This window comes from Oncorhynchus kisutch, unplaced genomic scaffold (assembly GCF_002021735.2).
Source record: "Oncorhynchus kisutch isolate 150728-3 unplaced genomic scaffold, Okis_V2 scaffold2951, whole genome shotgun sequence".
NCBI classification, from domain to species: Eukaryota; Metazoa; Chordata; class Actinopteri; order Salmoniformes; family Salmonidae; genus Oncorhynchus; species Oncorhynchus kisutch.
Genome location: NW_022264896.1, coordinates 571184 through 584080, shown reverse-complemented (window position 1 = coordinate 584080; position 12897 = coordinate 571184). Strand labels below are relative to the sequence as shown.

The 12897-nt window shown below is 50.1% G+C and overlaps 1 protein-coding gene across 1 annotated transcript; it reads right to left on the bottom strand.

The window, feature by feature from the left end:
* Positions 1-2826: 2826 nt before the first annotated feature.
* On the bottom strand, positions 2827-4127 carry LOC116371125 (beta-1,3-galactosyltransferase 1-like). Its single transcript, XM_031819996.1, has 2 exons — positions 3953-4127; positions 2827-3757 (listed from the first exon to the last, which is right to left on the bottom strand). The coding sequence occupies exons 1-2, from the start codon at positions 4125-4127 to the stop codon at positions 2832-2834; spliced, it is 1101 nt and encodes a 366-aa protein (XP_031675856.1). The 3' UTR covers positions 2827-2831.
* Between the last annotated feature and the right edge of the window lie 8770 nt (positions 4128-12897).

Here is a 12897-nt window from a genome sequence, read left to right as displayed (position 1 = left end):
ATTCCTATTGCCTCTGGTCTGGAGGACTCACTAAACAGAGAACATCCCTGGTCATTCCTACTGCCTCTGGTCTGGAGGACTCACTTAACATAAAGTCTTTGTTTGTAAATGACGTCTGAGTGTTGGAGTGTGCCCCTGGCTATCTGTAAATGATGTCTGAGTATTGGAGTGTGCCCCTGGCTATCTGTAAATGATGTCTGAGTGTTGGAGTGTGCCCCTGGCTATCTGTAAATGATGTCTGAGTATTGGAGTGTGCCGCTGGCTATCTGTAAATGATGTCTGAGTATTGGAGTGTGCCCCTGGCTATCTGTAAATGATGTCTGAGTATTGGAGTGTGCCCCTGGATATCTGTAAATTATGTCTGAGTATTGGAGTGTGCCCCTGGCAGAAACAGAGATAATGTGACCCTTCTCTACCACACCCACAGAAACACAGGGATAAGGTGACCCTTCTCTACCACACCCACAGAAACACAGGGATAAGGTGACCCTTCTCTACCACACCCACAGAAACACAGGGATAAGGTGACCCTTCTCTACCACACCCACAGAAACACAGGGATAAGGTGACCCTTCTCTACCACACCCACAGAAACACAGGGATAAGGTGACCCTTCTCTACCACACCCACAGAAACACAGAGATAATGTGACCCTTCTCTACCACACCCACAGAAACACAGGGATAATGTGACCCTTCTCTACCACACCCACAGAAACACAGGGATAAGGTGACCCTTCTCTACCACACCCACAGAAACATAGAGATAATGTGACCCTTCTCTACCACACCCACAGAAACACAGGGATAAGGTGACCCTTCTCTACCACACCCATAGAAACACAGGGATAAGGTGACCCTTCTCTACCACACCCACAGAAACACAGAGATAATGTGATCCTTCTCTACCACACCCACAGAAACACAGAGATAAGGTGATCCTTCTCTACCACACCCACAGAAACACAGAGATAAGGCGATCCTTCTCTACCACACCCACAGCAACACAGAGATAAGGTGACCCTTCTCTACCACACCCACAGAAACACAGAGATAAGGTGACTCTTCTCTACCACACCCACAGAAACACAGAGATAAGGTGATCCCTCTCTACCACACCCACAGAAACACAGGGATAAGGTGATCCCTCTCTACCACACCCACAGAAACACAGGGATAAGGTGATCCTTCTCTACCACACCCACAGAAACACAAAGATAAGGTGATCCTTCTCTACCACACCCACAGAAACACAGGGATAAGGTGACCTTTCTCTACCACACCCACAGAAACACAGCGATAATGTGACCCTTCTCTACCACACCCACAGAAACACAGAGATAATGTGACCCTTCTCTACCACACCCACAGAAACACAGAGATAATGTGACCCTTCTCTACCACACCCACAGAAACACATGGATAAGGTGACCCTTCTCTACCACACCCACAGAAACACAGAGATAAGGTGACCCTTCTCTACCACACCCACAGAAACACAGGGATAAGGTGATCCTTCTCTACCACACCCACAGAAACACAGAGATTATGTGACCCTTCTCTACCACACCCACAGAAACACAGGGATAAGGCGATCCTTCTCTACCACACCCACAGAAACACAGAGATAAGGCGACCCTTCTCTACCACACCCACAGAAACACAGAGATAAGGTGACCCTTCTCTACCACACCCACAGAAACACAGAGATAAGGTGATCCTTCTCTACCACACCCACAGAAACACAGAGATAAGGTGATCCTTCTCTACCACACCCACAGAAACAAAGAGATAAGGCGATCCTTCTCTACCACACCCACAGCAACACAGAAATAAGGTGACCCTTCTCTACCACACCCACAGAAACACAGAGATAAGGTGACCCTTCTCTACCACACCCACAGAAACACAGAGATAAGGTGACTCTTCTCTACCACACCCACAGAAACACAGAGATAAGGCGATCCTTCTCTACCACACCCACAGAAACACAGGGATAAGGTGATCCCTCTCTACCACACCCACAGAAACACAGGGATAAGGTGACCCTTCTCTACCACACCCACAGAAACACAGAGATAAGGTGACCCTTCTCTACCACACCCACAGAAACACAGAGATAAGGTGACCCTTCTCTACCACACCCACAGAAACACAGAGATAAGGTGACCCTTCTCTACCACACCCACAGAAACACAGAGATAAGGTGACTCTTCTCTACCACACCCACAGAAACACAGAGATAAGGCGATCCCTCTCTACCACACCCACAGAAACACAGGGATAAGGTGATCCCTCTCTACCACACCCACAGAAACACAGGGATAAGGTGATCCTTCTCTACCACGCCCACAGAAACACAGAGATAAGGTGATCCTTCTCTACCACACCCACAGAAACACAGGGATAAGGTGACCTTTCTCTACCACACCCACAGAAACACAGGGATAAGGTGATCCTTCTCTACCACACCCACAGAAACACAGAGATAATGTGACCCTTCTCTACCACACCCACAGAAACACAGCGATAAGGTGATCCCTCTCTACCACACCCACAGAAACACAGAGATAAGGCGACCCTTCTCTACCACACCCAGAGAAAAGCATCCAAGAGGAAGTCACAGCTCAAACAAGACACCCACAGGGAGCGAGGTCCCGGTAAGGGACACCATTGTCCACCACCCATGGAGCACTGGGGTTAAGTGTTTGCTCAAAGGCAGAGTGACAGATTTGCCATTTTGTCAGCTCCGGGATTGGAACCATCACCCTTTTGGGTTATTGGCCCAACACTCTAACCTCAAGGCTATTTGTCTTTCCCAGGGTGTTGTTTTCAATAACAGACAGGCCCAGGTTGGTGCAAGTTTCTCCATACGTCCAGACACTCCTGAGGAGTGTCGAGGATGGTCGTGATAACAGCCATGTAGTGACAGCGGTCCTGGGCTCCTGCATACCCCTGAAAAAGGTTTCCACTGGGGGGGTCAGTAGGCCGGATGCCCAGGTGTCTCATACACAGTCCCAGATACACATCCTCTATGTAGACGGCTTTAACATGCCTGGACGCCTCCACCAGCTTCCTGGGGAGGTCTAAGGTGAAGACATAGCCCAGGCCCAGAGCATAAGGTGGATATACTGGTTCAGGAAACACCTCCTTTGGAAGGTACCATTTGGAGCTCGGGTCCCGGAGAACTGCGGCGCTACTTTCCACCAGTCCAGTCATGAAGTTCTGCGTTGGAGCTTGAAGCAGCATGTTGACCAAGGTGTTCACGTTGAGGAATATGTCTGAGTCGATCTTCATGGCGTAGGAGGCGTTGGGGCAGCGAGAGCTCAGCCACTCCATCATCACCATGGTCTTGATGGTCAGGTTTTTGTAGCTGTCTATGAAGTCGCTCTGCAGCAGATCCTGGTGCTCTTTGCTCTCCTGCAGCGCCTTCTCCTGGAGCTGCTCTGTCTCCTCTCCACTGGGCAGTCCCAGCAGGAAGAACAGACGGACCTCTCTGCCCAGTACCTGCCTCTCACTGCCCCAAGTCCTGCGGACGGCCTCACGGGCCTCCCTGTTATAGGGCGCCACTGGCACCATCAGAACCAGGAAGGGGTTCTGCTCCCGGCATTTCTCTGGCTCATCCAGGATGAAGATGTACTCTGATGGGTATTCTACATGGTACGGTCCTGGGGACACATACGGAGGAGGAGTGGCCAGTCCAGTGGTCGGTGTTATTGATGGCCAGTCCTGAATGGATATTGTGTCCAGGTAATCTTCTTATTCAGCTTGTGGTTCAACGTCAACAGACATTGTAGGTGTGTCCTTGTTGTCTGGAGTTTCAGATTCCACATAATATGTTGATTCATCGTTAGTCGTTGAACTGATGCTCTCGGAGGACAAGTCCTCTCCTCTTGAAGGGTCTGGAGTTTCAGATTCCACATAATATGTTGATTCATCGTTAGTCGTTGAACTGATGCTCTCGGGGGACAAGTCCTCTCCTCTTGAAGGCTCTGGAGTCCTCCTGGAACGGGGACGCTGGTAGGGGTGGTTTGGGTTGTTGGGATATTCCAGAACGGTATAGTATATGACCCTCAGCGACACCAGTACCAGGAAGATCTTGGTGCACGTCCCCCAGTGACTGATCATTACATCGGGATCTTTGTCACTAGAAAAAAAACAAAATGGAGGTCAATCGTAACAAACCAAAAACAAGCTCTTTAACAGCAAGTTACTTCGGACTCATAGTATGGTTATGTTTGTCAGTCCTCTAAGTTGATTGAAGAGTCTGTTAACAGTAGTCAGTACCGAGTGTTAAAAGGTTTGGGGTCACTTAGAAATGTCCTTGTTTTCGATAGAAAATAAAAGGTTTTTGTCCATTAATTAAAATAACATCAAATTGATCGGAAATACAGTGTAGACATTGTTAATATTGTTAATGTAAATGGCTATTGAAGCTGGAAATGGCTGATTTTTTATGGAATATCTATATAGGCGTACAGAGGCCCATTATCAGCAACCAATACTCCTATGTTCCAATGGCACGTTGTGTTAGCTAAACTGAAGATCACATACAGTGCTGTGTACTACTCCCTTCACAGAACAGCGCAAACTGTCTCTAACCAGAATAGAAAGAGGAGTGGGAGGCCCCGGCGCGCAACTGAGCAAGAGGGCAAGTACAATAGAGTGTCTAGTTTGAGAAACAGATGCCTCACAAGTCCTCAACTGGCAGCTTCATTAAATAGTACCCGCAAAACACCAGTCTCAACGTCAACAGTGAAGAGGCGACTCCGGGATGCTGGTCTTCTAGGCAGAGTTGCAAAGAAAAAGGCATATCTCAGACTGGCCAATAAAAAGAAAAGATGAATATAGGCAAAAGAACACAGACACTGAACAGAGGAACTCTGCCTAGAAGGCCAGCATCCCGGAGTCACCTCTTCACTGTTGACGTTGAGACTGGACAGAGGAACTCTGCCTAGAAGGATTAATATAAGGATTAATATAGTCGCCTCTTCACTGTTGACATTGAGACTGGTGTTTTGCGGGTACTATTTAATGAAGCTGCCAGTTGAGGACTTGTGATAATATCCGTTTCTCAAACTAGACACTCCTATGTATTTGTCAGTTGGCACTGTTCAGTGAAGGGAGTACTACATAGTGTTGTACCAGATCTTCAGTTTCTTGGCAATTTCTCGCATGGAATAGCCTTCATTTCTCAGAACATGAATAGACTAACGTGTTTCAGAAGAAAGTTCTTTGTTTCTGGCAAATTTAGAGCCTGTAATCGAACCCACCAAAGCTGATGCTCCAGATACTCAACTAGTCTAAAGAAGGCCTGTTTTATTGCTTCTTTAATCAGGACAACAGTTTTCAGCTGTGCTAACATAATTGCAAAAGGGTTTTCTAATGATCAATTCGCCTTTTAAAATGATCCACTTGGATTAGCTAACACAACGTGCCATTGGAACACAGGAGTGATGGTTGCTGATAATGGGCCTCTGTATGCCTATGTAGATATTCTATAAAAAATCTGTCGTTTCCAGCTACAATAGTCATTTACAACATTAACAATGTCTACACTGTATTTCTGATCAATTTGATGCTATTTTAATGGACAAAAAATACGTGCTTTTCTTTCAAAAACAAGGACATTTCGAAGTGACCTCAAACTTTTGAACGGTAGTGTTTGTCTCAAGTGAAGCCTTGTGAAATGATCAGACTGTATGCCTGTATGTTTCGTACACTGTGGTGTCAGATACAGACAGTGGTTTGTGGCGAGTCACTGTTGCTCCTGTCGGCCGTGTCGTGTCAGGAAGGTTTCGCTTTTTACATCTAGTTTCAGTCCTGTTCCTTTTGCAAATATCTTTACATTTCCGTTTAAAACAAGTTCACATCCAAGATAGTGATGTTACACAGTTACAAAGTTTAGAAAATAGCTTTGAGAAATTATACAGCGAAAGTGTATGTATTTATGAAGACCACAGCTTCCGGTTACTGGAGGAAGTGTCTAACTTGTTCTGTCATGTTTTTATCTTGCCTGACTGTGTACAGTTCACTTCCTGCTTATATTTTTGTATTTATTTAACCTTTATTTAACCAGGTAGACCAGATCACCTTTATTTAACCAGATCACCTTTATTTAACCAGTTCACCTTTATTTAACCAGATCACCTTTATTTAACCGGGTAGACCAGATCACCTTTATTTAACCAGATCACCTTTATTTAACCGGGTAGACCAGATCACCTTTATTTAACCAGGTTAGGCCAGATCACCTTTATTTAACCAGGTAGACCAGATCACCTTTATTTAACCAGGTTAGGCCAGATCACCTTTAATTAACCAGGTGGGCTAGTTGAGAACAAGTTCTCATTTACAACTGCGACCTGGCCAAGATAAAGCAAAGCAGTGTGACACAAACAACATCACAGAGTTACACATGGAATAAACAAACGTACAGTCAATAATACAATAGAGAAAGTCTATATACAGTGTGTGCAAATGAGGTAAGATAAGGTAGGTGAGGCAATAAATAGGCCGTAGTGGTGAAATAATTACAGTATGGCAAATTAAACATTGGGGTGATAGATGTGCAGAAGATGAGTGTGCAAGTAGTGATACTGGGGTGCAAAGGAGCTAAATAAGCATATATAAATACAGAATGGGGATGAGGAAGTTGGGTGGGCTATTTACAGATAGGCTATGTACAGGTGCAATGATCTGTGAGCTGCTCTGACAGCTGGTGCTTAAAGTTAGTGAGGGAGATATGAGTCTCCAGCTTCAGTGATTTTTGCAATTCGTTCCAGTCATTGGCAGCAGAGAACTGGAAGGAAAGGCGGCCAACGGAGGAGTTGGCTTTAGGGGTGAACAGTGAAGTATACCTGCTGGAGCACGTGCTGCAGGTGGGTGCTGCTATGGTGACCAGTGAGCTGAGATAAGGCGGGGCTTTACCTAGCAGAGACTTATAGATGACCTGGAGCCAGTGGGTTAGGCGACGGATATGAAGCGAGGGCCAGCCAACAAGAATACAGGTCGCAGTGGTGGGTAGTATATGGGGCTTTAATGACAAAACAGATGGCACTGTGATAGACTGCATCCAATTTACTGAGTAGAGTGTTGGAGTCTAATTTGTAAATGACATCGCTGAAGTCGAGGATCGGTAGGATGGTCAGTTTTATGAGGGTATGTTTGGCAGCATGAGTGAAGGATGCTTTGTTGCGAAATAGGAAGCCGATTCTAGATTTAATTTTGGATTCGAGATGCTTAATGTTAGTCTGGAAGGAGAGTTTACAGTCTAGCCAGACACCTAGGTATTTATAGTTGTCCACATATTCTAAGTCAGAACCATCCAGAATAGGACGGGTGGGTAGGTGTGTGCAGCGATCGATTGAAGAGCATGCATTTAGTTTAGCTTGCATTTAAGAGCAGTTGGCAGCCATGGAAGGAGAGTTGTATGACATTGAAGCTCGTCTGGAGGTTAGTTAATTAACACAGTGTCCAAAGAATGGCCAGAATTATACAGAATGGTGTCGTCTGCGTAGAGGTGGATCACAGAATCACCAGCAGCAAGAGCAACATGATTGATGTATACAGAGAAAAGTTGTTGGCCCGAGAATTGAACCATGTCACACCCCCATAGAGACTGCCAGAGGTCCGGACAACAGGCCCTCCGATTTGACACGCTGATCTCTGTCTAAGAAGTAGTTGGGGAACCAGGCGAGGCAGCCATTTGAGAAACCAAGGCTGTTGAGTCTGCCGATAAGAATGTTGTGATTGACAGAGTTGAAAGCCTTGGCCAGGTCGATGAATACAGCTGCACAGTATTGTCTCTTATCGATGGTGGTTATGATATTGTTTCGGACCTTGAGCGTCGCTGAGGTGCACCCACGACCAGCTCAGAAACCGGATTGCACAGCGGAGAAGGTACGGTGAGATTCGAAATGGTCGGTAATCTGTTTGTTAGCTTGGCTTTCGAAGACCTTAGAAAGGCAGGGTAGGATGGATATACAGTGGGAAGAACAAATATTTGATACACTGCCGATTTTGCAGGTTCACCTACTTACAAAGCATGTAGAGGTCTGTAATTTTTAACATAGGTACACTTCAACTGTGAGAGACGGAATCTAAAACAAAAATCCAGAAAATCACATTGTGTAAGGGTTTTCCTGTGGTGAAGGAGAAGCGGACCAAAATGCAGCGTGGTGGTTATTCATGTTCTTTAATAAAGGAACTAGACGTGAAAAAACTAACAAAACAATAAATGTGGAAAACCAAAAACAGTCCTATCTGGTGCAAACACAGAGACAGGAACAATCACCCACAAACACACAGTGAAACCCAGGCTACCTAAGTATGATTCTCAATCAGAGACAACTAATGACACCTGCCTCTGATTGAGAACCATACTAGGCCGAAACATAGAAATACCCAAAACCTAGAAAAACAAACATAGACTGCCCACCCAACTCACGCCCTGACCATACTAAATAAATACAAAACAAAGGAAATAAAGGTCAGAATGTGACAGTACCCCCCCCCCCAAAGGTGCGGACTCCGGCCGCAAAACCTTAACCTATAGGGGAGGGTCTGGGTGGGCGTCTGTCCGCGGTGGCGGCTCTGGCGCGGGACGCGGACCCCACTTCACCATTGTCTTAGTCCGCCTTATTGTCTGCCTCCGTGGCCTCCTAACCACGGCGACCCCTCTAAATGACCCCACTGGACTGAGGGGCAGCTCGGGACAGAGGGGTGAAGCTCTGGGCTGAGGGGCTCTGGCGCCTCTGGGCTGAGGGGCTCTGGCGCCTCTGGGCTGAGGGGCTCTGGCGCCTCTGGGCTGAGGGGTGGCTCAGGCGGCGCTGGGCTGAGTGGTGGCTCAGGCGGCACTGGGCTGAGGGGTGGCTCAGGCGGCGCTGGGCTGAGGGGTGGTGGCTCAGGCGGCGCTGGGCTGGGGGGTGGCTCAGGCGGCGCTGGGCTGGGGGGTGGCTCAGGCGGCTCTGGGCTGAGGGGTGGCTCAGGCGGCTCTGGGCTGAGGGGTGGCTCAGGCGGCTATGGGCTGAGGGGTGGCTCAGGCGGCTCTGGGCTGAGGGGTGGCTCAGGCGGCTCTGGGCTGAGGGGTGGCTCAGGCGGCGCTGGGCTGAGGGGTGGCTCAGGCGGCACTGGGCTGGGTGGTGGCTCAGGCGGCGCTGGGCTGAGGGTGGCTCATGCGGCGCTGGGCAGACGGGAGGCTCAGATGGCGCTGGGCAGACGGGAAGCTCCGGCAACGCTGGAGAGGAAGGCTCTGGCAGCGCTGGACTGAGTAGCTCTGGCGCCTCTGGAATGAGGGGCTCTAGCGCCTCTGGAATGAGGGGCGGGAGCTCTGGTAGCGCCGAACAGGCGGGAGACTCCGGCTGAGCTGGAGAGGAGGAAGGCTCCGGCAGCGCTGGACAGGCAGGAGGCCCTATAAGGATGAGCCGGAGAGAACAGCCTGGTGCTGGGGGCTGCCACCGGAGGGCTGGTGCGTGGAGGTGGTGACGGATAGACCGGACCGTGCAGGCGCACTGGAGCTCTTGAGCACCGAGCCTGCCCAACCTTACCCGGTTGAATGGTCCCCGGTCGCCCTGCCAGTGCGGCGAGGTGGAATAGCCCGCACTGGGCTATGCAGGCGAACCGGGGACAACCGTGCGCAAGGCTGGTGCCATGTAAGCCGGCCCAAGGAGACGCACTGGAGACCAGCTGCGTAGAGCCGGCTTCATGGCACTTGGCTCAATGCTCACTCTAGACCGGCCGATACGCGGAGCTGGAATGTACCGCACCGGGCTATGCACCCGCACTGGGGACACCGTGCACTTCACAGCATAACACGGTGCCTGTCCGGTCTCTCTAGCCACCCGGTAAGCACAGGAAGTTGGCGCAGGTCTCCTACCTGGTTTCGCCACACTTCCTGTGTGCCCCCCCAATAAATTTTGGGGGCTGACTCTCTGGCTTCCATCCGCGTCGCCGTGCTGCCTCCTCATACCAGCGCCTCTCGCTTTCCACGCCTCCAGTTCTTCTTTGGGGCGGCGATATTCACCAGGCTGAGCCCAGGGTCCTACTCCGACCAATTCGTCCTCCCATGTCCATTCCTCTCGCTGCTCCTGCTGCCGTTTCTCCTGCTGCACCTTGGGGCGGCGACACTCCCCTGGCTTTGCCCAGGGTGCCTATCCCGTCGAGGATTTCTTCCCAGGTCCAGAAGTCCTTTTTACGCTGCTCCTGCTGCTACCCGTTACCACGCCGCTTGGTCCTGTTGTGGTGGGTGATTCTGTAAGGGTTTTCCTGTGGTGAAGGAGAAGCGGACCAAAATGCAGCGTGGTGGTTATTCATGTTCTTTAATAAAGGAACTAGACATTAAAAACTAACAAAACAATAAATGTGGAAAACCAAAAACAGTCCTATCTGGTGCAAACACAGAGACTGGAACAATCACCACAAACACACAGTGAAACCCAGGCTAAGTATGATTCTCAATCAGAGACAACTAATGACACCTGCCTCTGATTGAGAACCATACTAGGCCGAAACATAGAAATACCCAAAACGTAGAAAAAAACATAGACTGCCCACCCAACTCACACCCTGACCATACTAACTAAATAAAAAAAANTTGCGAAATAGGAAGCCGATTCTAGATTTAATTTTGGATTCGAGATGCTTAATGTTAGTCTGAAGGAGAGGAGAGTTTACAGTCTAGCCAGACACCTAGGTATTTATAGTTGTCCACATATTCTAAGTCAGAACCATCCAGAATAGGACGGGTGGGTAGGTGTGTGCAGCGATCGATTGAAGAGCATGCATTTAGTTTAGCTTGCATTTAAGAGCAGTTGGCAGCCATGGAAGGAGAGTTGTATGACATTGAAGCTCGTCTGGAGGTTAGTTAATTAACACAGTGTCCAAAGAAGGGCCAGAAGTATACAGAATGGTGTCGTCTGCGTAGAGGTGGATCACAGAATCACCAGCAGCAAGAGCAACATGATTGATGTATACAGAGAAAAGAGTTGGCCCGAGAATTGAACCATGTCACACCCCATAGAGACTGCCAGAGGTCCGGACAACAGGCCCTCCGATTTGACACGCTGATCTCTGTCTAAGAAGTAGTTGGGGAACCAGGCGAGGCAGCCATTTGAGAAACCAAGGCTGTTGAGTCTGCCGATAAGAATGTTTGTGATTGACAGAGTTGAAAGCCTTGGCCAGGTCGATGAATACAGCTGCACAGTATTGTCTCTTATCGATGGTGTTATGATATTGTTTCGGACCTTGAGCGTCGCTGAGGTGCACCCACGACCAGCTCAGAAACCGGATTGCACAGCGGAGAAGGTACGGTGAGATTCGAAATGGTCGGTAATCTGTTTGTTAGCTTGGCTTTCGAAGACCTTAGAAAGGCAGGGTAGGATGGATATACAGTGGGAAGAACAAATATTTGATACACTGCCGATTTTGCAGGTTCACCTACTTACAAAGCATGTAGAGGTCTGTAATTTTTAACATAGGTACACTTCAACTGTGAGAGACGGAATCTAAAACAAAATCCAGAAAATCACATTGTGTAAGGGTTTTCCTGTGGTGAAGGAGAAGCGGACCAAAATGCAGCGTGGTGGTTATTCATGTTCTTTAATAAAGGAACTAGACGTGAAAAAACTAACAAAACAATAAATGTGGAAAACCAAAAACAGTCCTATCTGGTGCAAACACAGAGACAGGAACAATCACCCACAAACACACAGTGAAACCCAGGCTACCTAAGTATGATTCTCAATCAGAGACAACTAATGACACCTGCCTCTGATTGAGAACCTACTAGGCCGAAACATAGAAATACCCAAAACCTAGAAAAACAAACATAGACTGCCCACCCAACTCACGCCCTGACCATACTAAATAAATACACAACAAAGGAAATAAAGGTCAGAATGTGACAGTACCCCCCCCCCCCCAAGGTGCGGACTCCGGCCGCCAAAACCTTAACCTATAGGGGAGGGTCTGGGTGGCGTCTGTCCGCGGTGGCGGCTCTGGCGCGGGACCGCGGACCCCACTTCACCATTGTCTTAGTCCGCCTTATTGTCTGCCTCCGTGGCCTCCTAACCACGGCGACCCCTCTAAATGGACCCCACTGGACTGAGGGCAGTCCGGGACGAGAGGGGGTGGAAGCTCTGGGCTGAGGGGCTCTGGCGCCTCTGGGCTGAGGGGCTCTGGCGCCTCTTGGGCTGAGGGGCTCTGGCGCCTCTGGGCTGAGGGGCTCTGGCGCCTCTGGGCTGAGGGGTGGCTCAGGAGCGGCGCTGGGGCTGAGTGGTGCTCAGGCGGCACTGGCTGAGGGGTGGTGGCTCAGGCGCGCTGGGCTTGAGGGGGGTGGTGGCTCAGGCGGCGCTGGGCTGGGGGGTGGCTCAGGCGGCGCTGGGCTGGGGGGTGGCTCAGGCGGCTCTGGGCTGAGGGGTGGCTCAGGGCGGCTCTGGGCTGAGGGGTGGCTCAGGCGGCTATGGCTGAGGGGTGGCTCAGGCGGCTCTGGGCTGAGGGGTGGCTCAGGGCGGCGCTGGGCTGAGGGGTGGCTCAGGCGGCACTGGGCTGGGTGGTGGCGTCAGGCGGCGCTGGGCTGAGGGTGGCTCAGGCGGCGCTGGGCAGACGGGAGGCTCAGATGGCGCTGGGCAGACGGGAAGCTCCGGCAACGCTGGAGAGGAAGGCTCTGGCAGCGCTGGACTGAGTAGCTCTGGCGCCTCTGGAATGAGGGGCTCTAGCGCCTCTGGAATGAGGGGCGGGAGCTCTGGTAGCGCCGAACAGGCGGGAGACTCCGGCTGAGCTGGAGAGGAGGAAGGCTCCGGCAGCGCTGGACAGGCAGGAGGCCCTATAAGGATGAGCCGGAGAGACAGCCTGGTGCGGGGGGCTGCCACCGGAGGGCTGGTGCGTGGAGGTGGTGACG

Coding starts and splice junctions, on each gene's coding strand:
- LOC116371125 (XM_031819996.1), bottom strand. CDS start 4,127: ATGATCAGTCACTGGGGGACGTGCACCAAGATCTTCCTGGTACTGGTG. Junction 3,758..3,952: donor CTTGTCCCCCGAGAGCATCA/GTTCAACGACTA, acceptor AAGCTGAATAAG/AAGATTACCTGGACACAATA.